Source organism: Dreissena polymorpha, chromosome 4 (assembly GCF_020536995.1).
Source record: "Dreissena polymorpha isolate Duluth1 chromosome 4, UMN_Dpol_1.0, whole genome shotgun sequence".
Taxonomy (NCBI): domain Eukaryota; kingdom Metazoa; phylum Mollusca; class Bivalvia; order Myida; family Dreissenidae; genus Dreissena; species Dreissena polymorpha.
Window position 1 is genome coordinate 69,562,466 of NC_068358.1, and position 24,957 is coordinate 69,587,422.

A 24,957-nucleotide genomic window follows, 5' to 3' on the forward strand; every position below is an offset into this window, starting at 1 on the left:
TCAATTATGCATATAGTGGATATTTTAGAGCATGGTTCAGATTTCTATATCCTCATAAATATCATAACCACAACGAAAATGTGCGAATCTGAAACATTTTTTTTTATTTTGTCAATTTATCAAAACGTTATAGGCTCCTTTAAATAATATTGTGTATGTTATTTATAAAATCATAATGTCTATCTACTAAACTTTAAGCACGAAGCAATATTAACATGAATTTGTGAAATTATTTATGATTGCATGGATAAATATATTTCATTTCATTATTGGATACTGTATTTTAAAGCGAAGCGTTGTTTTATTATTATTCATTTAAGTGTCCTCCCTCGCGATTAAGGGCCAGTCAGTGTGACTTGTGAGACACCTTCGCTGATGCACATCTTTACTCCCGATCTCTATCTTTAATGATTTAACTTACTTCTGTTTAGGCATCTGGCCATGTCAGAATGTGTCCGGTGGGGTTCGAACCTTCGACCCCCCGCTTCGTAGGCGAATCCGCTTACCAATAGGCTACGGAAACGTAAACTATTGCTTTTTTGGTTGTTTGTGTCTAGCTGTTCAATCCATTTTAACTTCACTTAATTGCAGCTGAAATGAACACGTGAATAAGGAACCCGATATTTATTCTGAAAGTTGTGAAAGTTCTTAAAATCTAAACGTAACGTTCTGTGTGCCACTGGCCTTTCATAGAAAATGTTGTGTGGTGCTTTATTGGAAATGCGCAAACGATAAAAAATAATATTATATGAATACAAATATGCTCCAGGCAAAACAATAACCTTATATTTATTGAGTATATCATTTAAGCTTTTTAAATGCATATATGAGATAAACTCTATGATATACATTTTAGTATAATGATCATATAAAATAAGAAAACTCAAATCAATGTCATGCAAGCATGAAATTATGCTTAACAGAATATTAGCGCCATTCAAAAAGATAAGTGAAATATTATTTAACTCCAATTGATACCCACACACTTTCACGGAAAACTCGATGATAAAATGATTGGAACTACGCAAGGTACTATATATACTAGGTATGGACAACTTATGTTTGATTTGCGAACTTCCAACTTTCGATTTGAAACAGGAAATGCAGGCATTTTAAAGTCAACTTGATTTAAATACGTTTTGTACTAAAGATCTGTTAGTTTTAATCTTATTCATATACAGAGGGGGTAATCAAGTGATAGTCAATATGGCGAGGTCCATGCCGAGACAGGTATTTATCGCCGTTTTATATACTTTGTTACTTGTGTTTATTTTTTAATGATACTCACTTTCCAGCCATATCAGTAAAAAGGTGATTAGCGTTTATTTCGTAGTAAAATTCGCTTTTTATTTCGACTTTAATCCCCGCAAGTTTTCTTAGTTGAGATGTAATTAGGTCATCCCGCTAAGCAATTTTGCAGCAATGTAGTCAAGATAGAGAGTGAATATTAATACGAAACAAACGCTAATAACATTCTTGCTGATATGGCTGGAAAGTGAGCGGCATTAAAAAATGTTTAAAGTAATAAAGAGTATAAAAAGGGCAAAAAATACCTGCTTCGGCATGGCCGTCGCCATCTTGACTATCACGTGATTACCCTCTCTGATATTGTTTAATATTTTATTAAAACAAATCGAACAATAATTACCATATTTTTAGCCATTTTGCGACACAGTGGAACTCACAAATTTTCTTAAGAAACTTGATACTTAAATAATTGAAAATACACCAGGTACTATAAATACTACGTATGGACGATTCACTCAGGTATCTATCTTTATATTAGCATAGTTTCCGGCTCGCACAAAAATAGTCGGCCTGCTACATAGAGAATAACAGGTTACTGTCTGATATTTTTGTAATATATCAGGCAAGGCTAAGAATAATATAACGGCGAGGCTTGCCGAGCCGTTATTTTATTCGTGCCGAGCCTGATATATTACAAAAAGATCAGGCAGTAACCCGTTTTTCTGTTTATCATACCTCTACGTCCCCTATTTTACAGAAATAATGAAATAAATCGCTAAAAAGCTGCAGTTTTAGTGGGAAATATTATGACTTTTGTCGTTTGACGTGTTAATAATGACGTCATGAACACGCGCGCTTAATATTTGTAAAAAATGTTATTTGCTGTTTGTGTTGCATTTTATGTTTAAAGGATATTACATCTTGTTATCAAATTGTTTGTCTTGTTAAATCTGATTCAATTTTAATAAAAATGAGTATTTTATATATGATTCCGAGTACTATGACCGTCCTCCACACATGACTGATATCCGAACTACCTGTTGACCATGATATAAAAAAAAATATCAGGCAACGTTATATCAAGCTGATATCAATGCGGTGGTATGATAAAAAACACATTGATGACGGATGCTTTATTTGCAGTAAGGCATTTTGACAAAAGAGGCGTTCAAAAACAAATCACAAAGCCTTCATTTAGCAAAATAACATGACGAAGTTAATGTACAACGCGCGACGGTTATTTCATTAATCGCGAAAATCGCGAGGAAAGTATATTCCGGACAATGACAATCCAGATGGAATTTCAGATATATTCCTTTTATTTTGAATTTCGTTTGTTTTGAAGAAGTATTGTTTTCCACACTGTAACATACAATGATAGTTACAAAACGTTAATTACGGATATAGAGAATACTATGTTAGTGTGATTGTGTAGTTAAATTCATCCCACGAGTGAAGAAAGTTTACATCGCGAGGCTTTCCGAGCCTTGTAAGCCTTTCGTGGGCGAGTGGGATAAATTTAAGTACACACTCACACTTACATAGTATTCTGTTTATCCTACAATATTTTTTTATTTAATATATTCCTGCTGCAATCAAAATAGTAGTCTTTAATTGATAAAAGAAAAGCAAAAACAAAAAATTAACGGAATCAAACATTGCGTAGTAATATTTATTGTGATCTTAACCATTTACGGAACTCAAAATAGTCCTTAAGAATGCCACGCGAAGAAGAGTAACGAGACAAAATATCGCTATACGCCTCGATTCAAATTTAATCAGCGTTCCAAATGTTATACACTCAAGTAGAACACAGACGGTTTTGTCCAAACTACAATTCTTGTTTCAGCACTGTAAAATACCAAAATCAAAAATGGCTGCCATTTTGAAATTTACAAAATGTGTAGACACCTACGTGAATCATGATTCAGCATTTATACCCGCTGATATTGTTAATTTTAGTCTATTATCAACTTTTCTTTTTACACACTTTTTACTTACTGACATAAAAAAAGTAAAACATCTACTGGTTATTGTTCTACTCAACGAAGTTGTGTAATAACTAAGTTTAGTTTGCTTCCATGACGAGTTAAAATTCAGGACACCTTTCTTCATCGCCATCCATCTTTCCAATTTAAAGCACTGGATGTTAGCAGGCAATTCTTTGTGGATAGACATTCTATGATCGACTGACAAAGACCGACTTATTCATCAAAGAAATAGCGAATGCTATCCTTACGCTTACGTCAGTGAGTTACACGTTGTAACTGTAATGAACCAATGTCACAGTCCTTTCTTGAAAAAGAAGTTCATTCTATACTCATAATTACTGCGTAAACATTTTCACTCTCACTGTTAAAAATGTATTTCAATCTAAATTGCTAGAAAATACTTGTAATTCGATGTATGTGTGTAAGATCATTTGATGTTTACATATACTGTTTATGATGTACATTTTGAAGTCATTATTCAGTTGGAAGCTACAAGGATCAGTAGTAGTTTTATAATAATAATTCATTTTTGTAAAATCCGAAGTATCGTGGCATTTTATGTGGGTTTGAAATACTGTTACAAAGCAAACAAGACAAGCTTTTAAAGCACGATCTCGGTCAAATGCCAGTGGCCAATTCTTAGACATAGTACAGAACAGACAGAGTGTCAATAAAAGTTCTTTAGAGTTTCCAGATTTATTATATTCATTCAACGAATAATAGTTGTGTCATGTACACCTCAGTGTTAAAGGAAAATCCCGAAATAAGATCTTTTAAGATCCTATTACACGCAATATATAATTTCTTTTAGTACAATGCAACGTATAATGATACACTTTTTTCTGAGACTAAAGAATACGTTGGTGAATACAGATCCCGCATTATCTTTTTTCCGCAGTGATGATTCAAATGAGAACGTGTATATCGCTTTTCACCGCTAGTTATCTCTTGTTCTATTGACCCATCATTGGTGATGCTCTGAGTTATAACCATATGTTTCATTCGTCAGTGTGAGTGTTTGCTGCCTGTTTTTCGACCGGTTAGTTTTTTCTCAAGTTATCACCCAGATCATATATAATTAGCTGATACAGTGGCAGTTTTATAATCTATTATTGTCTCAAAACAGTGTAGTTTCGTGATTGCAATAACAAGGGTTTGTTGAATATTTTGTGTATCTCCGGTGTTTACTTTCTGCAGCAAAGCGTCTATCTAAGCCATCGTGACTCATGATACCAAACATTCGATCAACTCCAATCGTTGCTAATGAGCGGGATGTATTTACCTTCGCATAAATCAGCAACAAATAGACCTGCGAAGACGGTTTGTTGACATGCTATTGGCATCTTAAGTGATGCTAGGTCAGAACCGCTACCGGACGTTAGACAGAGGAGAAGCTGTTTAAACAATAAAAAACACGGGTTAGTGCGGATCATGCGGCGTTTATCAATCACACGAAATGAGCCGCCTCTGAGAAAACGGGGCTTACTGCATGTACGTGAAGTGTCCTCCCAGATTCGACTCTGCGGTTCGCACAGGCTAATCAGAGACGACACATTCGGCACAGGCTAATCAGAGACGACACATTCCGCCTAAACTGGATTTCGTTTAAAAAAGAGTTCTTTTAAACGAAAAAATGATGACATCGGAAATTCTCAGAAAGGGGCTAAAATGCATCTGAAAGTAGTGTTTGTCATGGCACAATACATTTTCAGTTGTGTTATTAATGATTATTAGTGTGTTGAAGGATATCAACATTCATTAAATAAAACATTTATAATTGTAATTGCCCTGTATTTTATGATACCTAAGTCTTATCATGATCTTGAATTATTAGACGGTCGTTTATTTCTGAATTACATTAATTAGAACCGATCCCAGTCACCTAAATATATCTACATTTACGAGTTCGTCTATATATGTTTGAGTAATACGGTTGTGTTATTTTAACGATCATCTTACGTACTAATGCAAAACCATATCTCACTTCGGATCGCTTAGAAATCATAACATCCTCCGACTATTACAAACGCGGCTGAACTGATAGATTCAATAAAGCTCATCTATGACGAAGATAAAATTCCAAGCACATGCATTATGACCTACAACATATTTCAAAATGTTTTACATTTGACCATTATTCATTTAGGTGAACTGCTTAACATCTTCAAGGTTAATATGTTTAAGGAAACTATTTAGATGAGAATCTATCGATGGCGGCAGTGACACAAATGTCTTTGGAAAAAGGAATTCGCACTCTTACTTCGTTTCGCTAAAAAAAAACATGCACATATATACCATTTAACTTGTGCAGGGGAATATTATCTGATCATTTAACAAAGTAATCATTTCTATGGTTTCGACATATATGTACGATGGACCACACCATTGGTTAGCGCTTTAAAATGGCGTTAAAAATATACACAAGTTATGGTGGAAAAATCGATGGGTCTCCATGCAATATAGAAAGATGGTCGTTTTAATGAAGATAATAACAATGTAAATAATGTTCACGTGTAAGCAAAATAGCGAGTTAACTACGTTCAAATTCGTTGCAATCAGAAAATTGTGTCTTCAAGTCAATCCATTTTTATTATGAATATAGCTATTGCCGATACAGACATGAACACGAGCCCCGCTCTGGGAATACGGAGCATAATGCATGTGCGTAAAGTGTCGTCCCAGATTAGCCTGTGCAGTTGGCACAGGCTAATCAGGGACGACACTTTCGGCACAGGCTAATCTGGGACGACACTTTCCGCTTTTATGATATTTTTCGTTTACAGAAAGTCTCTTGTTTGCATAAATTCAGTTTAGACGGAAAGTGTCGTCCCTGAATAGCCTGTGCGGACTGCACAGGCTAATCTGGGACGACACTTTACGCACATGCATTATATCCTCTTTTCACAGAGCAATGCTCAGATGGGTAAAGTATCCGCACAGGCTAATCAGACACTTGCATCCTAGACGGAACATTCTAACATAAGAGACTTCATTTGAACGAAAAATACCATTGGTCTATTGGACGACACTTTAGGCACATAAATCAGTCCGGCTTCCCTAAAGTGCGGATCTAAAGCATTTTGTTTTCAAGCATTGCGGTAATTATTAATACATGATGTTGAAACCATAGCGTCGTTTTACAAATTTAATTCCGTTTTATCTACTGTATCCACGTGTTATTTTCCAGTGCTTCAACGGTAATTTTACAGGTTTTAATTTTAACTCTCATTTACGTATAAGTCAACCGAAAACAAAAAATAAAGACATGTATAGTATAGTCATGAATGAAGAAAGAAAAAAATACACATACATTTGGATGAGGATCGAAACTGAATGTGTTATACATATACGTTCATTTTTATTCAACATAGCAATACATGCGCGTATTAACAGGGAGAAATTCATCCCATTCTCATAGATCCGCCAGGCACCCACGTGGTTTTAACCTGATTGATGCCGATACTATTTTCGTGTAAAGAACATATCGGCAAATTTCGGTAATCCGTCAAGAATGAACGCCAGCGTGGCTTGAAAAATGATTTCAAGAACATTTGGGTTCTGCAAAGTGTTTTGAGGGGAAGATATTTATGAACATTACTGGGCACATGCTGGTATGCTACAATAAATATTGAACCACGAGGAGAGATCAAGTATTAACAAAATATTAATGGAGCACACTACGATGTAATTATAACTTTTACAAGATAGGTAGAGACAAAATGTGGATTTTTTCGCGGACTTTATTTCAGCATTTCACATCGGACTAAATGCTCTAAATGTGAATGATTGCTTCATGACCTGAAATGTGACCAAAGCATTGAAAATTTTGAAATACTTAATATCCATGTACATTATAGTGGAACAACGGGTAACATAATGAACATTTACTGGAAAGGTCTGGAAGTGTGTGTGCAAGAAATGTTACACTTAAAGTAGCAGTCATTAATATATGAACTGCATCGGTTTGAAGATAAATTAACGCTTTGTATAAAACTGGTTAAATACAGCAATGGATATGAACATCTTAGTGATACTCGGGTTACTGTTGTTGTCAACCGGCGAATGCAGTGGGTATGGGGGTATTGTTCAGAGGCCAGAAAAGCACATTCTTCGGGTCTTCAAAACTAGGTACGTTTGCTTTTGGCTAGTTTACAAGCTTGAGAACCAGTATCAACTGGATTGTTTCGAAACATACTGAAATATTCACAGAAAAAGAGTGTATAAGGCAAGTAATGTTTGCGCTCACACGTGTTGTATGTGTATTTTTTTTTTTAATTTAAAAAACAATTCCATGCTGATTGGGGATTGCAACCATTTTTTTAAAAGTCGAATACTATAAATTATTCCAATATATGTTCTGAACTATAATTTTCATACGCGTATCTACGGATGTACGTTAGGTATGTGTCAAATCTAGCTCGTAATTACCGACAGTCACGCAGCCTTATGTTCTCGAGTACACATGATAAGCGTCAACATTTGCCTTTCACCATAGTGTTGTGTTCTCTATTATCGTTTAAGTGAAACGTATGTTATTATATGTTGCTCATTGTTGACGCCATTACTTTCTTCAACGTTACATCCGAATGCTGGTGACATATTTACTTCATTAACTCCATTCAACGTCGATTCCGAATGATTAGTGACAAATTGACGCCATAAACACTTTCAACGTCGATTTCAAATAAAAAGTGGCATATTGATGCTATTAACTAATTCAACGTCGAGTTCGAATGATTAGTGATATATTGACGCCATTAACTCATTCAACGTCGATTCCGAATTATGTTTGCCGAGCAACCAGACCAGTACTTAATCCTTAAATTGAACTCCTAGTGTATGTATTGTTCGAGTAACGATAATGGTCTGTTGTTGAAAACCTGGCTGTAGATAGGAATTAATGTGTTTTAAAGACAAAATCATATCAATATACATGTTATGCAACTCATAAGTACGGGGATAGTCCTATTTCAATCAAATCATTTGTTTGTCAATTTTTGAACGATTTTGTTGACGAGAATGACACAATGTTGTAATTTTGAAGTCCAGTAGGATAAGGCGTATTGTTCAAATTACGTAGAGAGACATTATCAGCAAGTATCTGCTGTGATTTTGCCTTATGCGCATACAAATTATAACGTAATATACAGTATAGTTTTGTCTTCTTAAGACTGTTTTTTATGTGCACTAAATTATTGACTTGCAGTTTATTATTGAAAAAAAACATAGGGAAACACAAATAAAACTTTATTAGAAATAGGCTTCTCTGCACAGTTCTATGGACAGAAGAATGCAGCTATGAAGTATCTCTAAACAACAGGTGAAACATTCCAGCGTATCAGAAAGACATGTTTTGTAAACCAACATCCTTTCGTTCGCTTTTTTAATTTATTAAATGTAAACATGTCTAATGAACCGTCTATTTCTAGAGGCAGTCGTATTTGTTACGAATATGTTTGTAATCGCGAACAGTTAAAACATAGAAGCTTGAAGGGGGCATTTTTCAAAAGCCAATCAAGATCAACATATTTCGTGTATTAATGTAGAACTAACTGGACATTAAGCTTATGTGGAAGCAAACATACTAAAACTAGGTTAAACAAACTAATGCTATAACATGTATATCCCAACTTAAATAATAAATTTAAAATATGAAATACCATTATTTTTAGCGCAAAGCTGTATAAAATCGGACAACGCTGTTTGTAGCATTATATTATCTTGTTTCTTCCCCAAATAGTGGCGATACTGAAAACCTTTTATCAACACATTTATAATAACAGCTCTTATCCACATCGCCCGATGGAGTTATTATTCGGAATTAATTAGCTCTTAAACTCACACGTGAGGAAATAAATGACAGATCATAACCTTTGTGGTTATGACGTCGGTTCTCGACTGGGGATGACATTCATTTGCTTATTGAATTAGAAGTCATGTTTTGAGAAAATTCTGCTTATTTCAACCACTATATTTGCACATACTGTTTATGTATCATCTCGCACGTGTTAGTTCAATGTGTTCTTGATTGTGAACAGTGATGACGCTTTAAATTAAGGCAGTGTGTTTTAATTTTACAGATATAAATCATGTAATTTTGGACTTTTATAATGACATATCGCGGAAAAAACAACGCAGCATCTCATTAATCTATGAAATTACGTCGCCATTGTTTTGAAAATTTTCCAAAACGGAAATCTGAGGTGTACTCGATGCTTTTAATGTTGTTACTATTGAGAGCATTTTCTCTCTGATCGGAAATTACAATAATATTTTGCAGGAGGTTCGCCAAAATCGGTCAATGCTTAAAGTTTTTATGTACGATAGATGCAAATTATCTCGAAAGGTTCGGGTGATATTTTTGGTTCAGATTTTATTATTATTTGTTATTGTGTCATCTTCAAGGAAATGTGTCTTCAATTAATGAATTTCACATAAAATGCAACCAAGTAAATTGTTTCCCGCATAGGAAATCAAAGTACCGATCGGGGTTCTTTTTTATTACAAGAAAATTATTCTACCAGAATACATTAATTTTTATATAAACCTAAGCACACACAGATATGCGTTTTATGTTGCACAAACAATATTACATAAGCAGTAACTTATGTTTTCCTCATAGTTTTATCAATCTATGGCTGTCAGGTTAGAGCTGTGGTTGGTTCACGCTAATCACACCTAGGCGTACCGAGTTCAACGCCTTTTCCCGGAAGCATGTTAATTTGGATTGTGGTCTCCATATCGGGAAGGTGGGGTTTTCTCAGAACATTGGACATCTTTGAGTCAAACTACAAATTGCAGAAATGAATTAAAAACATTCAGCCCAACATTCGTGAGTCTAATATTAAGTTAATTAGGTAGCCGAATCCACACATAATGCAGCATCAAACCGGAAGCGCCTCATGAACTCCGAAATACACACACGATATCAATATATAGTATTTCAATTTAAAAAACTTCGATCTTCCGATTAAATTTTAAGTGAACAGTTGATGTTATTATTAGTATTATTTTATTATTATTATTGTTATAATGTACATAATTATCATACCAATAAATTATTAATACGTTAAACTTTGGGAATCAGTTTAAATATTGCTTCTCTTGAAAGGCAAGGTTTATTCATTTATGTACAAATGTACATTCTTTGACGGACTTTTTCAACCAAATTAGAAAATTGTTGACGGTAGTCATACAAAAATAAGAAAATAATTTATTTTCGATATACATGTATTCATTAAAACAAATCAAAAGTAACTTTACTGTTTAAGAATCAAAAGCGGCATTTACTAAGCTAATTGAGGTCTTGTTACACATTAACTGAAAAAAACAGCACGTGCGTGCCTAGTGAAGTAATCTCTTGAAAAATTGAATGCACATTCAGTTCAAGGATGTGAGTATTTTAAAACGAAATTGATTATGTGTTTTGTATATATATCTCGAATGAAACTAGCGATATTTAATATATATCGGTGGAACACTTGGGCTTGCGTTTCATATTGAGCACAAACAAACATTCTAAAGTGGGATTACACTCAAATAGTTTTTATGCAATTTTAATTCACTTTTGGAAAGTTATTTCATCACATTCCCAATAATATCTTCAACAATTTAAAGGCTAATTTCTTTGATGAACTTAATCGTTTATTGGTTAGTTGATTACAAGAAAGTGTACTCGCACAGAATAACCTTCTTTCACCGATCACTACAATAGAAAAGGATAATGATGTAAACATGTTTTAATCACTTATAAAGGAAGCTGTAATATGTTTGTCTTATAAAACGTGACCAACATATATAATAAAATAATGTTGTTGTTCTTTTTATTCCGCATGACGCTGGTCTTATCGGTATTATTACTAATCTAACGTAAGAAATACGATCCAATATAAAAACGTTAGTCGGAAATAAAATTCTTGAAAGCATGATGTTTCATATCAGAACAGAACATAATAGTTTATTTGACTTCACCATATAAAGCTCATAGCGTGTCGTAAATCAAATTATTGCAGAGTATATGTTACTATCATAATATGAAATATCGCAAAGAATTACTTACTCAACGTAATATAATAGTTATGGAGATTTACATAATCAACTTGGGCACCTCGATCGATAAATCAATAGATTTCAATTAAAATATTACTAAATCCCCGAATATAAGTGGAAAATTCGCGTGCAATACCTAATGGCATAGATTTCCTGAATCTGATTTCTTTGAATTGACCAGACATTGAGGCTGCGAACCATCAATCAGAAGCTGTCATATCAAGATTAATACAGTAATCATATCAATAACATCTTGGCCAGACGGCTCCAAAAGGCAGTGAGTCTTTCATGACCGATGACTATAAAGCATTATGCATTTTATACCAAATAAATCGGGCAGATATGCATTTACCCTTCAAGCATTCATTTATATAGTTTGAGCATATGTGTATATGATTAATAAGAAAAGAGAATAATGAGAAATATTTAGTGAATATAATTATGTCGAAACACCTGACATTAAAGAACCATATTGCAATTTACTGGTCCATTAACCTGTGTGTTTATAGGTGGTTACCCGATAGTATTATAGAGTAGTGAACGCTTTGCCACCTGTGTTTGGGCGATGTGCCTTTGATAAGAACTTAATATGGTTGTGGTCTGTCTAGTATGCGCTTTTACCCCTCAACGCACTGATGACCAAATCTCTAAAGGACTATTGAGTTTAAGGATAAAATTTCCTAAAATACCGTATGAACTCCACACACTTCGTGAAATAACAAATTATAAATGTAAATAACGTGATGTATTTATCTTTATACTTTATTATCATGTAATAATATATATTATGCATGTATATCACAACAATACATAACAATACATAACAGCCCATATCGAATACGGAGCAGTTATTATTTATACTGATATAAAAAAAATGTAACAGTTATCATATTTAGAAAATTATTTTAATATACTCTAATCGATTATTTTTTTTAATGAGCACTAGATGATATAAATAAATTCATTAACTTTCAGTATTGCAAAGGCTTATAAAATAATAAAGTTTTCCTTTATATTACAAGTAACTGAAATTAATTTGCGTAGCTAATAATAATGTCAAAAGTGATATCATTCAAAACAAGTGAAAGCATATCATTCAAAACAAGTGAAAGTGAATGCATGTCGTTCAAAGCAGGTAATTAAATGCATTTCGGTCACAACAGGTGCATTCTTATCGTGCACAATAGGCAAATGCATATCGTGTACAACAGGTGAATGCATATCTTGCACGACAGGCGAATTCATATCGTTCACAACAGGTGAATGCATATCGTTAAAGAAAGGTGAACGCTTATCGTTCACAACAAGTGAATGAATATTGTTCACAACAGATGAGTGTATATTGTTAACAAGATGGCACTGCATATCGTTCAAAACAGGTGACTGCATATAGTCCATAACTTGTGAATGAAGTACGTTCACAATGGCTGAATGCACGTCTGTCATAACAAATGAATGAATATCGTTCACAAAACGTTGAATGCGTACCGTAAACAAAACGTCGAATGCATATGTTCACAACAGGTGAATACATAACGTTCACAACAGGCGAATGCATATCGTTTAGGATAGATAAATACATATCGTACATAAACAGACGAATGTATATCGTGCACAACAAAGAAAGAGCAGTTTTCTGACTTATATGAAAGCAGTTCCAAAGGTAATTGTTTAATGTTCAATGAATGGTGCATTATGTGTACGAACGAATGGCTGCCAAGTTACAATAATATGTATCAAAGCAGCGCAAAACACGATATATATGATGTATTGTCTATTATTATAATTTTCGTTATTTTAATTAGTTTAATTGTTTGACGATATTTGACAATTCATAAATTAACCAGAAATTACCACACTGCTGTAAACATTTAGATATAATACATAATACAATTGCATATTAGTGAGTTATCATGCAGCCCTTATCCATGAATGTTGAATCACGTTTGAGTCATGGTGACCCTTTACCACCGTACATTACTCCATAACATATCTGCTTTCATTCTATTTTTTGTTAATTTCAATTAAACTAAGAATGAATCATTTTTAACCATGCCAAGGGAACGGACAGTTATTCTTATTTTCTCTCAGCAATAAACTGCAACAAGATCATGAACTACATGTTAACTGCTCTTGCGTCCATTCTGATATTCTCTCTGGTTAACAAGTTATATTTTCTGCGTCTTAAGTCGGACCATAATTAAAACTGCACTAGAAACTGCCATACAATGATTGATAAAATAGATAATCATGCTCCTTATATCTCTAGTTGATAAAAACAGATTTGTTTCCGATGAAACCGAACGACGAACACAAGAATAAAAGAAGATGTTTTCAGTAACAGATTATGTGAGCACATTGGTATTGTTTGTTGTTCGAACAATCACAGTCCAGGTGCGGTAAAAAAGATTTTAAATGAGAGTGGGCGGAATATTTTAACAATTACTAACCGTTCTAGAACCACAATAAACTTCGCCCAACATGTAATCTTGTATTATTTGAACCGAGTTATATTTACACACAACTAGCAACAACTGACATGTAAACTTTACGAAAATACCGAAATGACAAATACATATCTATGAAAACTTATACATTAATTGTGTAGTTTAGTATCTTAAAAACATTTCCGCTGCTATCAATAAAACGGGATATGTTAAGCGTCAACATGTTTTTCAGTTTATCTGCAGGATTTCTGCACGATTAGCGTCGACACGTCGGTATCATTCCGCGTCCTTTCCGGCTCATTCGCTTTTGTTTTGTTGCATACACCGCAATCTGTAATATGCGACTCGTTATTCGATTACATTCCGAATAAGCTTTATTGCCAAACTCCGCCCAAGAAGATCCTCTGAATAGCATATTTTTTATATATGAAACCCATAGGAAAAGTTGTAATGTACGACATTCTTTAGCAAACATGACGTAATACGGTAAAATATGCTAGACAATAATTTACATACTTACATTGACTTTTAAATTCCAGCACATAAAAGAGGTTTTGTTTAAAGTCAAACATGGAAACATTTTAGGGCCGGTAGCGCGAACGTACTTTTCACCTCAGTCTAAATCATCCACCCACGCTGAGTCTGCTGTGACATCGAGTTAAGTCCTTGGCCTGATAGAATTTACATATATGATAATTTATAAAGAAAAAGTGTTTCAAATAAAAGTAAGACACAATGAAAAATGATATAAATGTAGCAGTGATTAAAATTATTTTGAAAAATACAGACATACAAAAAGGACTTGTGTGACCAGCCTCGGCAGAGTGTGAAATTCCTTTGTTTGCAGATATATGTAGATTATCTTCATGAAAGGCTTCCGCTCGAAATCATTAGTCTTATTTATCAATGGTTCGAACGCGCCAACATTCTTGATCATTGATTTCTAACTAGAAACATATGTTCCTATGCAAACCTTACTAGATTAAATGGTTAAATGTATTGTGACGCAACTAAAACAGGTTATGGGTAATACAAGAACGCAATGCGATTTATACTGCGATTTTTATGATAAACTTAAACAGATGTGAAGTATCTATTGCTAAATAGGTATTGATATATTCTTCCATTTAAATAATAATAATTACTAAATAAGCTTAGCTGAAATGTATGTCTTTCAAACAATGTTTTATCCGAAAAAAAAACGTTGTTTAATTCGAATCGAAAACGATTCACTTAAAAAGGGTAATGCTTCTGTAATTGTGTTTCAGAAGCGTTAAACACACACGCTACCAATTTTCAAAATGAATACGAATCGTACAAGAATCTCGCAATAACCAATGATACAACTTTAAAGTGATATAATGGGCATCTAGCAGTTTATAGGTGTCTATCGCAACTGTTGTTTATATTTGGTGTTTTCACTTCATATACACTTATATTTGTGAATGTGGCATCAACATACTAAAGCAATATCACGGAAAGAAAAAAATAATGCATTTGAATATCAACCGTACTTTCGTTTGACAACTGATCATGCATGCACGATGTGAACCTAAATTTAGTTTTAGTGCAGATTCGTTCATTTGACACAAAGACACAATTTTGTTTTACGGATCATTTCGGCTTAGAGGACTGGGTGAGCCATGTAAGAATATCGAATATAAAATATATTTTTATAAACAACTGGTAGCAAGATGAGTTGCAGATAATTGGTCAGTAACCACATTTTAACTAACTCTTTTGATCTCTTAATTCAATTCAACAGTGAAAAATGCCCATAATATCACTTTAAGAATCGGCTAAATTATTCATACTTCGCTTATCAGCTTTTGGTACTATCCTGGAATTTGTTATCACTGGTCTCGTCAAGAGTTAGGTCTAAGTTATAATCGCCGGGTCGTCGTCATCATCATCAACAAAAACAATAACAACAACAATAACAATATCACCATCATTATATACATCATAAACACAACAACCGCCATTTTCATCACCACCATTAAAACCACATCACCAACATCGTTTTCTGATTATCGAATCAGCACGCTTCATCATGCTTGGATATGGATGATAATTACTACATAACATGATTTGCAACACACTTGGGTTTTATAACAGATAACACCAAACAACGAACGCCTTTTGGTGTTCAGTAATACAATTGGGTTGACACCAAAATATTCTCCTGTATTCGTCAATGACTATACGACTACCAGTGTAATTAATGTGTGCATGTGCTCATTGTGTTCAAAGTGACCAGTCTTTACCGGTGTCCGTCGTCGTGCGCCGACCGTCATGTATCGTCAAATGTAAACTCGTTACCACTCTAGAGGCCACATATATCATTAAATGTTGATCCATTTTGGCCCGAATGTTGTTGTATTTTCATAACAGAACAGCCGATGGACATCATATTTTGCAAGGTTGGTACTTGATAACATTATTTATCCTGGATAAGAACAAAAGTGTATTTATCCATCCAAAACGTCTAATGGTGCCAGCTTCATAACGCGGTCATCGTTTTTCTCGGATGATTTATATTGAGTTGTCACGTAAAACACAATGCTGTATCCCATGGTATATAAGTCTGACAAGTTTATTAAAATTCCAATTGATGTACTGATTCGCTCCGCAAAAGGCGTCGAAATAACTGACCTTCATTGTATATTGGAAAATCTTTTGTTTTTAGGCATGCACAATCTACGGTGGCATAGAGGTGTTGTTTTTTTTCTTTCAAACTTTCAAATTAAAATCTCATTCAAAGTCTTTTATTTTGTGTTCATGCAATGCAAATGCACTAAAATTATGACTTATTATACGTATACAGCAGCTTTAAAATTATTTGCATTGATTAGAATGTCATTTTAATTTCTTGAAAATTAAATAAAATGCAACCGTTCCTGTAGTTTGATGCGCCAAAGCAGATTGCTGGGCCATAATCATTACTATTGAAACATATCAATCCAAAAACTTCAGAAAACTTATATGAAGATAAATATATTTCCTTTAATGTTCTAATTATTGGCTTCAATGGTTATGCACATGGAATGACATATGTTTCACACTAATTAGCTGTAATGTGAAAAGCAAAGGATTAGTATTTTTTCCACATATTAACGTGCACTTACCAGTAGCGTACATTTTATGATCTGATTGCTCTCGGCCAAGTTTTTCGATCAAGCAGCGAGGCTGATCATCAGTTAGCAACTGCCATATTCAGATTAGTACAGCAATCACATCAATAAAATATTGATCGGACAGCTCCCAACGGCTGTAGGTTCTCCAAGCAAGAATAATATGATTGAATATATATTTTATATGAAATCGATTGGCCAGGTGTCCTCCAATTTCTACGACAGGCGATACAATGTGAAAAGGAAAATTCACGTTCTGCTTAAGAATGAATATGACTGTCTATTAAAAAGAAGCCATCGATGCCATTGTAATGTCCGACCACAGTGTACATACAGTGTATGGTAATCGTGTTCACATATTTTGAACATATTGATGTACGTCGTTGATTTTCTTAACTTTTGCAAACATATGACATAAGCAATGTAATTATAATAACGAGAAAACAAACATATTTAATAAGAATTGAAAATGGCTGCCTCTACTGTCAAGTGTTTAACTCTGCAATTGAAAATCCAACTTAACAATACGCATACCTAGCCATTTGTAAATGTATGTTCGGTCGCAGACTTAATTTCATGTTGTAACCTACCGTGTTAAATTCGCCTTTTAAAAAAGAAGCATCTGATATTATTCCATCTTTCAATGTTACAAACGCGTTGATATTTGTTTAAATTGAATTGATGATTTCTCATTAGATAGAGTTTGCATACTATATTTGTATTACCAGTGTGTCAAAATGCTAATTGGTAGCTTATTCTTCAATTGTGTGAACCAGTAATATTGTCAAGTTGGCAAATGTTTTATCCCTTGAAGAAATATACTTAAATATAGTTTTAAATATATTGAACTTTTTTAAAGCAAATGACGAAGACTTTGTCAATCAAAATTGCTGATTTATTAAAGACATAACATATAACAAACTTCAAGCCAGTTCAATCAGAAAGAACCGACATTGTAGGGCGTATGATTCTCCATCTGCTATGTATTTCGGGAACTCAATTGAATTGTATTAGCTCGTGTGGTCAATACCTCGTGTTTCTTATATAACAGAACTTGTTGCCTCATAACCATATATGAAACAGATGTATGAATATTCGGTTATGTTTTTTGTTGTAAAACCAATTTAACACGTTGATAATAAATCATTGTTTCAATATGTGAAGAGTACTGTTTCTGTAAAATGTGTACTGTTATCCTAGATAAACACGTGCGTTCACAGTACGTTTGTTTTTGCGTGCGTCAGAGTATTCTTGTACACAATGATATAATAGGTTTCCGCTCATTTTTAAATAGGGAAAAAAACTAAAACTTGTGGCCAAAATTGTTTCACTGCGTACTGATATAAATTAAATAATCGATTGTATAACTTGTCAAAATTCCATTCGTTTATAAAACATGATAGACTCGCACTTGAATATATGTATTTTTTATAGTTCTAGAAATGGAATGACACAACCTAGAGTATATTATTCAAATTAATGATAATGGTATACATTAAATTACCTCATTTCTGTAGTTTTAGGTATATTATATAATTTCTTAAGTGTCATGTTTAAATAATATTATTTTAATCGTTCGATAAATTCAATCTTAAAGTCTTAAAGTCGCTTTAACATCTGCAACAGTATCATTGGTTCACCTATTTCTTGGTACTTGGAGCACTACATGAGGTACGTCTCAACAAACTTCGCGTTATAAAACATCTCGTATATTGCAGAAGGTTTTAAGTTCAAATGTCGAGAAGTTCATTTGTCAGACTTTATCAGATGTAAGGTATAGATGAATGAAAGGCAATTGTTTGTCGGTTAAGAAACTTATTGAAGCACGTAAACTATTTATATGCAGTTTTCAACATCAGAATAAGATTTAATGGTTAATGTGTGTTGATTTACACTACATATGTAAATGTTTGTTACTTCGTTGATGAAAACTGATAAATTTCAGAATATTCATTAAATGTTTTAGTTAATCATTTGTTTGGATCAACTACGTTTGCTAAATACTCATGTTTTAGATGCAATGCATTACTTTGCTAATTTCAAATCAAAACTACAAGAACATTACGAAGGCGTTTTCACATATGAATTCTAGACAGAAACATCCCACCCGAGAGCTAAGTTTAGCATGAACTTTTATTTACACAGACACACAAATAGATATTGCTATTACCCGCTTGAGCAGTTACTTAGATCTTTTAATCATGTGTTTAAAGGTAAAGGCTTTTGCGTTTCGTTATTCCTTTTATCAGTCTTTCGCTTGAAATCATTGATATATTTTGTTCGAGCAAGCATTATGCTTTATGGAACTTTATTTTGTTTGAGGAACATTTGGTGGTAAACCAACATTTACAAAATCGGTTATACAATATATTTTGTTTATCTGACGCATAGACATAATAGAAAAGTAATATGCAATTTTGTAGCTTGACGAAAACACATTACGTTATAAAAAATTAAGTTCATTGGTATGAAATGAAGCATAAATCCTGTCCATGGTTATTTCCTGCGGGAGTTATTGCTGGTATTAACTACAACAAACATATCACATCGAATACAACATCCATGCTAACCAGACAATTTCGTCTCTTACCGGCAACCCTCATCTCTTTAAAACTTATAGAACAATGAAAAGGATCAACAATTAGCCGTTGTTGCTAATCATGTGTAAGTCTTCATCGTCAATTATCATTGCAAAATATAATTAACCCCAATGAAAGACCTGTAATTTAAATATTCTTTATGAAAGCCAAATCTTAACTGCGATTGGAAAACATAGAAAAAGTGCAAAAGTGTTGTTCATCCATGCATGCTTGCTGGGACAATAATATGTTACACGTATTAATTTGTTTACAAATGTACATTTATATGATTATTTGTATCAAAGAGGCGTTGCCAAAGCGGTTTAGTCTTTTCACAACTTAAATGCATTTCATTAATTAAAACAAAATGAAACCTTGATGCTTCTTGTGGGCATCGCAACATTTTAAAGTAGTAGTTAAGTAGAAATGGTGTGATTTCGCATCGTTGATAACGTTACTATACTGTTCTACACCTATTATCGCGTTAAAAAGTTGACGTTGCTTGTATAGGGGAGAGATCAAATCTTATGAGACCATGCATTGGCAAATTGGTTTGGTTTTACATCTCTTTTCGACCTTATCAATCTATTATTGCTACTTAAAATAACTATTCGATAAAAATGGAAATATACATCATTCTCACAAGTGTTTAAATGCTTTTTGTTTTATTTCAATATAATAGACTTTGCACAAAATTATATACAAAATGATCAACCAACCTGGAGTTTGTGCGCATTTGCCGTCTATCCCTCCGTGCAAGCATGCATTAATGGTGTTATATATCAACACCTAATGAATGATCAATAATGCAAACATCTCAACGTCTTGCAATCTGATCTATGATCCAAGATCAAGCAGAAGTAATCTTTCTAAAATGCATATCCTGTCATAATTTATTGAAAGTCTTAGCCGTATCTTCTGGAGATTTAGGTCAAAAGTTGTAGTTTTTTCTTTAAACTTTTCATCAAAACGGTCAAAAACCGGTTAATGCTTAAAATTAACCGATCCAAGGCTGATCATAGCTTTAACTACCGGATATTTACAAGAATTACTCCTGCTAATTCTGCTTGAGATGTACTTTTCCAGTTATTTTATTCGTATTGCATTACATGGAATACGTATATTATTTAGGTATACATACTGGAGCATTGGAGCTGATATCACAGCAAACTGCTCCCGTGACGTACGGTATGAGTGATATCACACCACACTGCTCTTGAAATATGGTGGAACTGATATCACACAAAACTGCTCATGCGCCGAAATGAGACAAGAACTTCCTGGTTTTTACATAAACATGTATTAGAATCAAAGTGGCGCAATATCATAAAAACTAAACTTTCAAAGCAACAATTTACACGTAATGTCTTATCTTGACTCCTTTTCAATTTAGATTTGTATGCTTGGCGATGAGTTAAATTACCTCTTATCTCTAACGCACATGCAGCTTTTCCCCAATTAATTTTGCAGAGGTTGAAGATAAGATGATATAACTTCAAATCATATTTCATATGAGGGGATAGTGCCAGGACAAAGTGCCAAGACGGAAATTCGGCGTTGTGAACCTTCAAATCGCATGACCCCAGTCAGGTGATATCAATTGACTACGGTCGCAGACTCAGAAGAAAACAAACACTCGCACCTGTTACACATGTTTATTGTTAAGTGTTCAGTTCCTCATTATTTATTTACGTTTGTAACAGCTTGCATTACAAAATACATAGATGTTCCATGAAAACGTAGAAAATTAAGAACGTTTATTGGTGTTTAAATCATCCTGAAAATAAAATACAGCTTTTAAGTATGTTCTTTTTAATAACTACATACAACGTATAAACTTATAAACATGTTATATCAAATAATCTACAAACCTACATTGTTGATGCAGGTATATTTGCCTTGGTTATATAAAGGTTAGAGGAACAAATTCTGTGCGATTAATGTGTAAGGCTGAAACTAACATGACAGTTTTCTTGGATACCATAGGTTTATCAACAGCTGAACTTGATATAGGTCAAATTAAACTGAGATGCATAATTCATTTCAAAAAACTTAAACTTGTTAAAGCTACTGCACACATTTTGCATAAAAAGTTTTTACGAAGACAGCAAATAACTCGATGGCGCAATACATATCTGAAAATGAAATCTGATCATGCAATATTGATCTGCACTTTATTCGCAATTAATTAATTATACCAGATATGTACTTTCTCTTTCAACTATATTATATAGTACTTAATATCAAGAGTTGTGCTCCATGTCGAATCTTTAATATTTTAACAGCAATTCACTTAAAAGTATTTATTATATATTGTTCCATTAAACACAACCTTATGAATGACAATACGCAATAAACAATAGTGTAAATAATACTTTAAGGTTTTATATAGTGTATTGAACAGTTGTATGAGGAAACTGTTTTGAAAAAGTACAATATGTGTTAAGAAAATGTTAAATATGGCAATTTTTACACATAAAAAACTGACCCACAACCCAGAAAACAACAGGTTTAAGATGTTATCATTTAAATGAACAGGCCATACGAAAATATTTCGTTCACTGCTCAAATCGTGCAGATTGCTTTCCGGACCTGTTTCAGTGAATTTGGCTGCATGTAGCAATGTAATTAACATCGATTCCCAAATAATTGCGTCTCCACAATAACGACGCATCGCCTACAGGTACGGAAAGACATAAAAATAAGATGCATGTTTCGTCCCAGCGATATTAATACTTTTTTATTGACAATTTGGATCTAACACTTTTTAAATAAAATACACTATGTGTTGTTGAGAAGAGGATTTATTATATGTTGTTTTATTACATACTTGCATCTCTTGAAGTATCTCTTTGGGTATTAGTTGGTATATATTGTCCCGTACCATGACTTTCTTATGTAGGTGAAATTTATGGCATAACACTGTTGCTATAATTTTTATGAACGCAAATAAATAAAAGGACACCATCGTGCACTCAGCTTAAGATATGATCTTTTGTTAATGTTTATTATCCCTCGACTCGAAAGTGTGATGGGGTAGAGTTGGATTCTCATTAAATTTGGCTAAAATATTAGGGTCATTCAGCATATTTAAAAAAAAACAATTCAGTCTAGCCAGCTTAATTAGGTCAATTTCTGAAAAAAAAATGTTTGAGCCTCCATGTCCGCTTCATATATCTTTTACTATGTCATGGATTTTCATGAAACTTTGCTAAAATACATTAGGCGTGAGTCACAAACGCCAACTCAAGGTCAATGCCATATATTTATGTATTCATTTTTTGTGTCCGTTTCATCTCTAATATACTAAACAAATCATGATGGATTATGTGTTTCCTAGACAAATAACACAGTTGTTTTATGTCTAGGTAAACAATGAACATTTAAGATTAAAAGATCTTTATGTTTTAAGGGCTGTATTTCAGAGCGGATGATGGAGCTAAATTAGCATGAATATACCTTCATGGTATATTCGTGCGTGATAGGAAAAGCAAATCATATTACCTCAATCAGGAAAAGATGGACAGTCTTGACAAGTAAACATGAGTGCTTAATTCTAATTAATTCAGGGCACGCCGACATGCTTATATCTCAATAAATGTATTTTGTTCGCCAAATATCTGGTTCTGATGGTGGCATAATTTTAACATATCGGTATGGCGTGTTGGTGGGTTTGAAGTTTGATAACGCTATAATACGATTGAATGTTAAATTGAGCAACACATGTTATATTGGTCGCATTGGCAACCTTTTTAGTATTCTGGCGGTATATGTTTTCTGCAGTGTTGGCTTGTTGGCGGGTTTGAAGATTGCCAAGACGATAACATGCAACAACGGCAAATATACCCGCAAGAACCACATAAAGGGCAACATATGTCATAATTGTCATTATGTCTGCGCCCTGTTGGTCGTTAAGTGGGTATATTAATATAATTGGTCGTTAATTGGTCGTTAAGTGAGTATATTAATATAATAGCCAACAGTGTTCGACTGAATATGTCCACATTGGTAGAAATAAGTATACTAGACATCCCTAATTTTGGAGGATGGGAGAGTCAACTAGGCGTAAATGGGTTAAACATCACTTTGTCCGTCGGTGTTTTCGTCGGTAAGCATGTCTGTGCGTCGTACTCTCAGTCTTGTCTGCCTGTCAGTTGTTCGCCCCCCATGTCACAAAACATATGCACACATTCAATTTATTGGAGTATTTTTAAATATCTTGGCACATGCACACTGGAATAACTGATCATAACACCCTGACAGTGACATGATTTGCGAGCAATAAATACAAACATTTAGTATGATTGGGTTGTTTATCACAGAAGGCACATGGTATCCAGAATAAGTACCAATTTATCTCATTGAGAAAGATTTGAAGTAACTCCCAAAATGATTTGATTTAAAGGTTTTTGTATATGTTTTAAACTCGTCGATTGAGTTTTACGCAGGAAGTAAATGCAGTGCCCGTTACAAACTTGGTTCGTATTTAAGTTGTTAGTTTTTTTTTTAATTATATGCGTATCGCCTATCTTACTATACCGAACGTTATGTTAAAGCAAATGGTCCTTTATCCGCAAATCGCCTTAAACGTTTTTTCAACGCATTATTCGTTTCAGTATTCTAAATACTGCAAACAATAGTGAATATTATTGTAAATATAAATGTTTATTTAAATACAAAATATTTTTTTCGGTAGAACGTGTTACTGGACATGTTACCCTACCGTATGTTAAAATTAAATGCACAAATCGACTGTTATACGTAAATGCGTATTTGAATCATTACTATTGAGAAACGGATATTGTGTTTCAATCATCCAGCATGATGAAGACAAAATATTCCGTGTACAATTTTAGCTCACCTGAGCACTATGAGTTCATGGTGTGCTGTTGTGGTCAGTAAATTTAATACGGTCTTTATACTGTGTCCGGCTTCATGCGCCGTGCGTCATGTGTCATCAAACCTTAGCTCAATACCACACTTTTCATCCAACCTTGATAAAACTTGGCCATAATGTTTCTGCTTAACATGATATTTTGTACTATTCGACCTTGATATTAACGTTTAATGGATGATCAGAACAAAGGTGTATTTATTTATCCAAAATCGCAAGTGGCGCCGGCTTCATAAGGCAGTAAAATGATATATAATATCTTGTCACGGTCAATGAAATTCTGTTTACCACGAGACATACATCCGACAAGTTAATTAAACTTCTCATTGACAAATGGATACAAATCCCATGATATACTGATTTTCTACCACAAACAGTCGTTGGAAAAACTGACCTTAATTGTCTGTTGGAACATCTCATGTTTAAGGAATGCAAAATAACACACACTTTACATGCACTGACCTTTTGAAATATTTGCTAATGAAACATACATACAGCGGCTTAAAAATAATTGCATTGGTTTTAATTACTTCATTCCAGAATTAGATGCCATCTTTGCACCGTTCTAAGAGTGATTCAAAGCAGATCTTCGTGGACGTTATCATAAATATTGAA

The 24,957-nt window shown here is 33.6% G+C and overlaps 1 protein-coding gene across 1 annotated transcript in view; it reads left to right on the forward strand.

Annotated features, from left to right (window-relative positions):
* Positions 1-6,597: 6,597 nt before the first annotated feature.
* LOC127879661 (glycine receptor subunit alpha-3-like) overlaps positions 6,598-24,957 on the forward strand; it is a 60,568-nt gene continuing 42,208 nt past the window's right edge. The window contains exon 1 of the mRNA XM_052426636.1: positions 6,598-7,367. Within this exon, the coding sequence (XP_052282596.1) occupies positions 7,249-7,367 (119 nt within the window). The 5' untranslated portion in view covers positions 6,598-7,248. The remainder of the gene's footprint in view (positions 7,368-24,957) is intronic.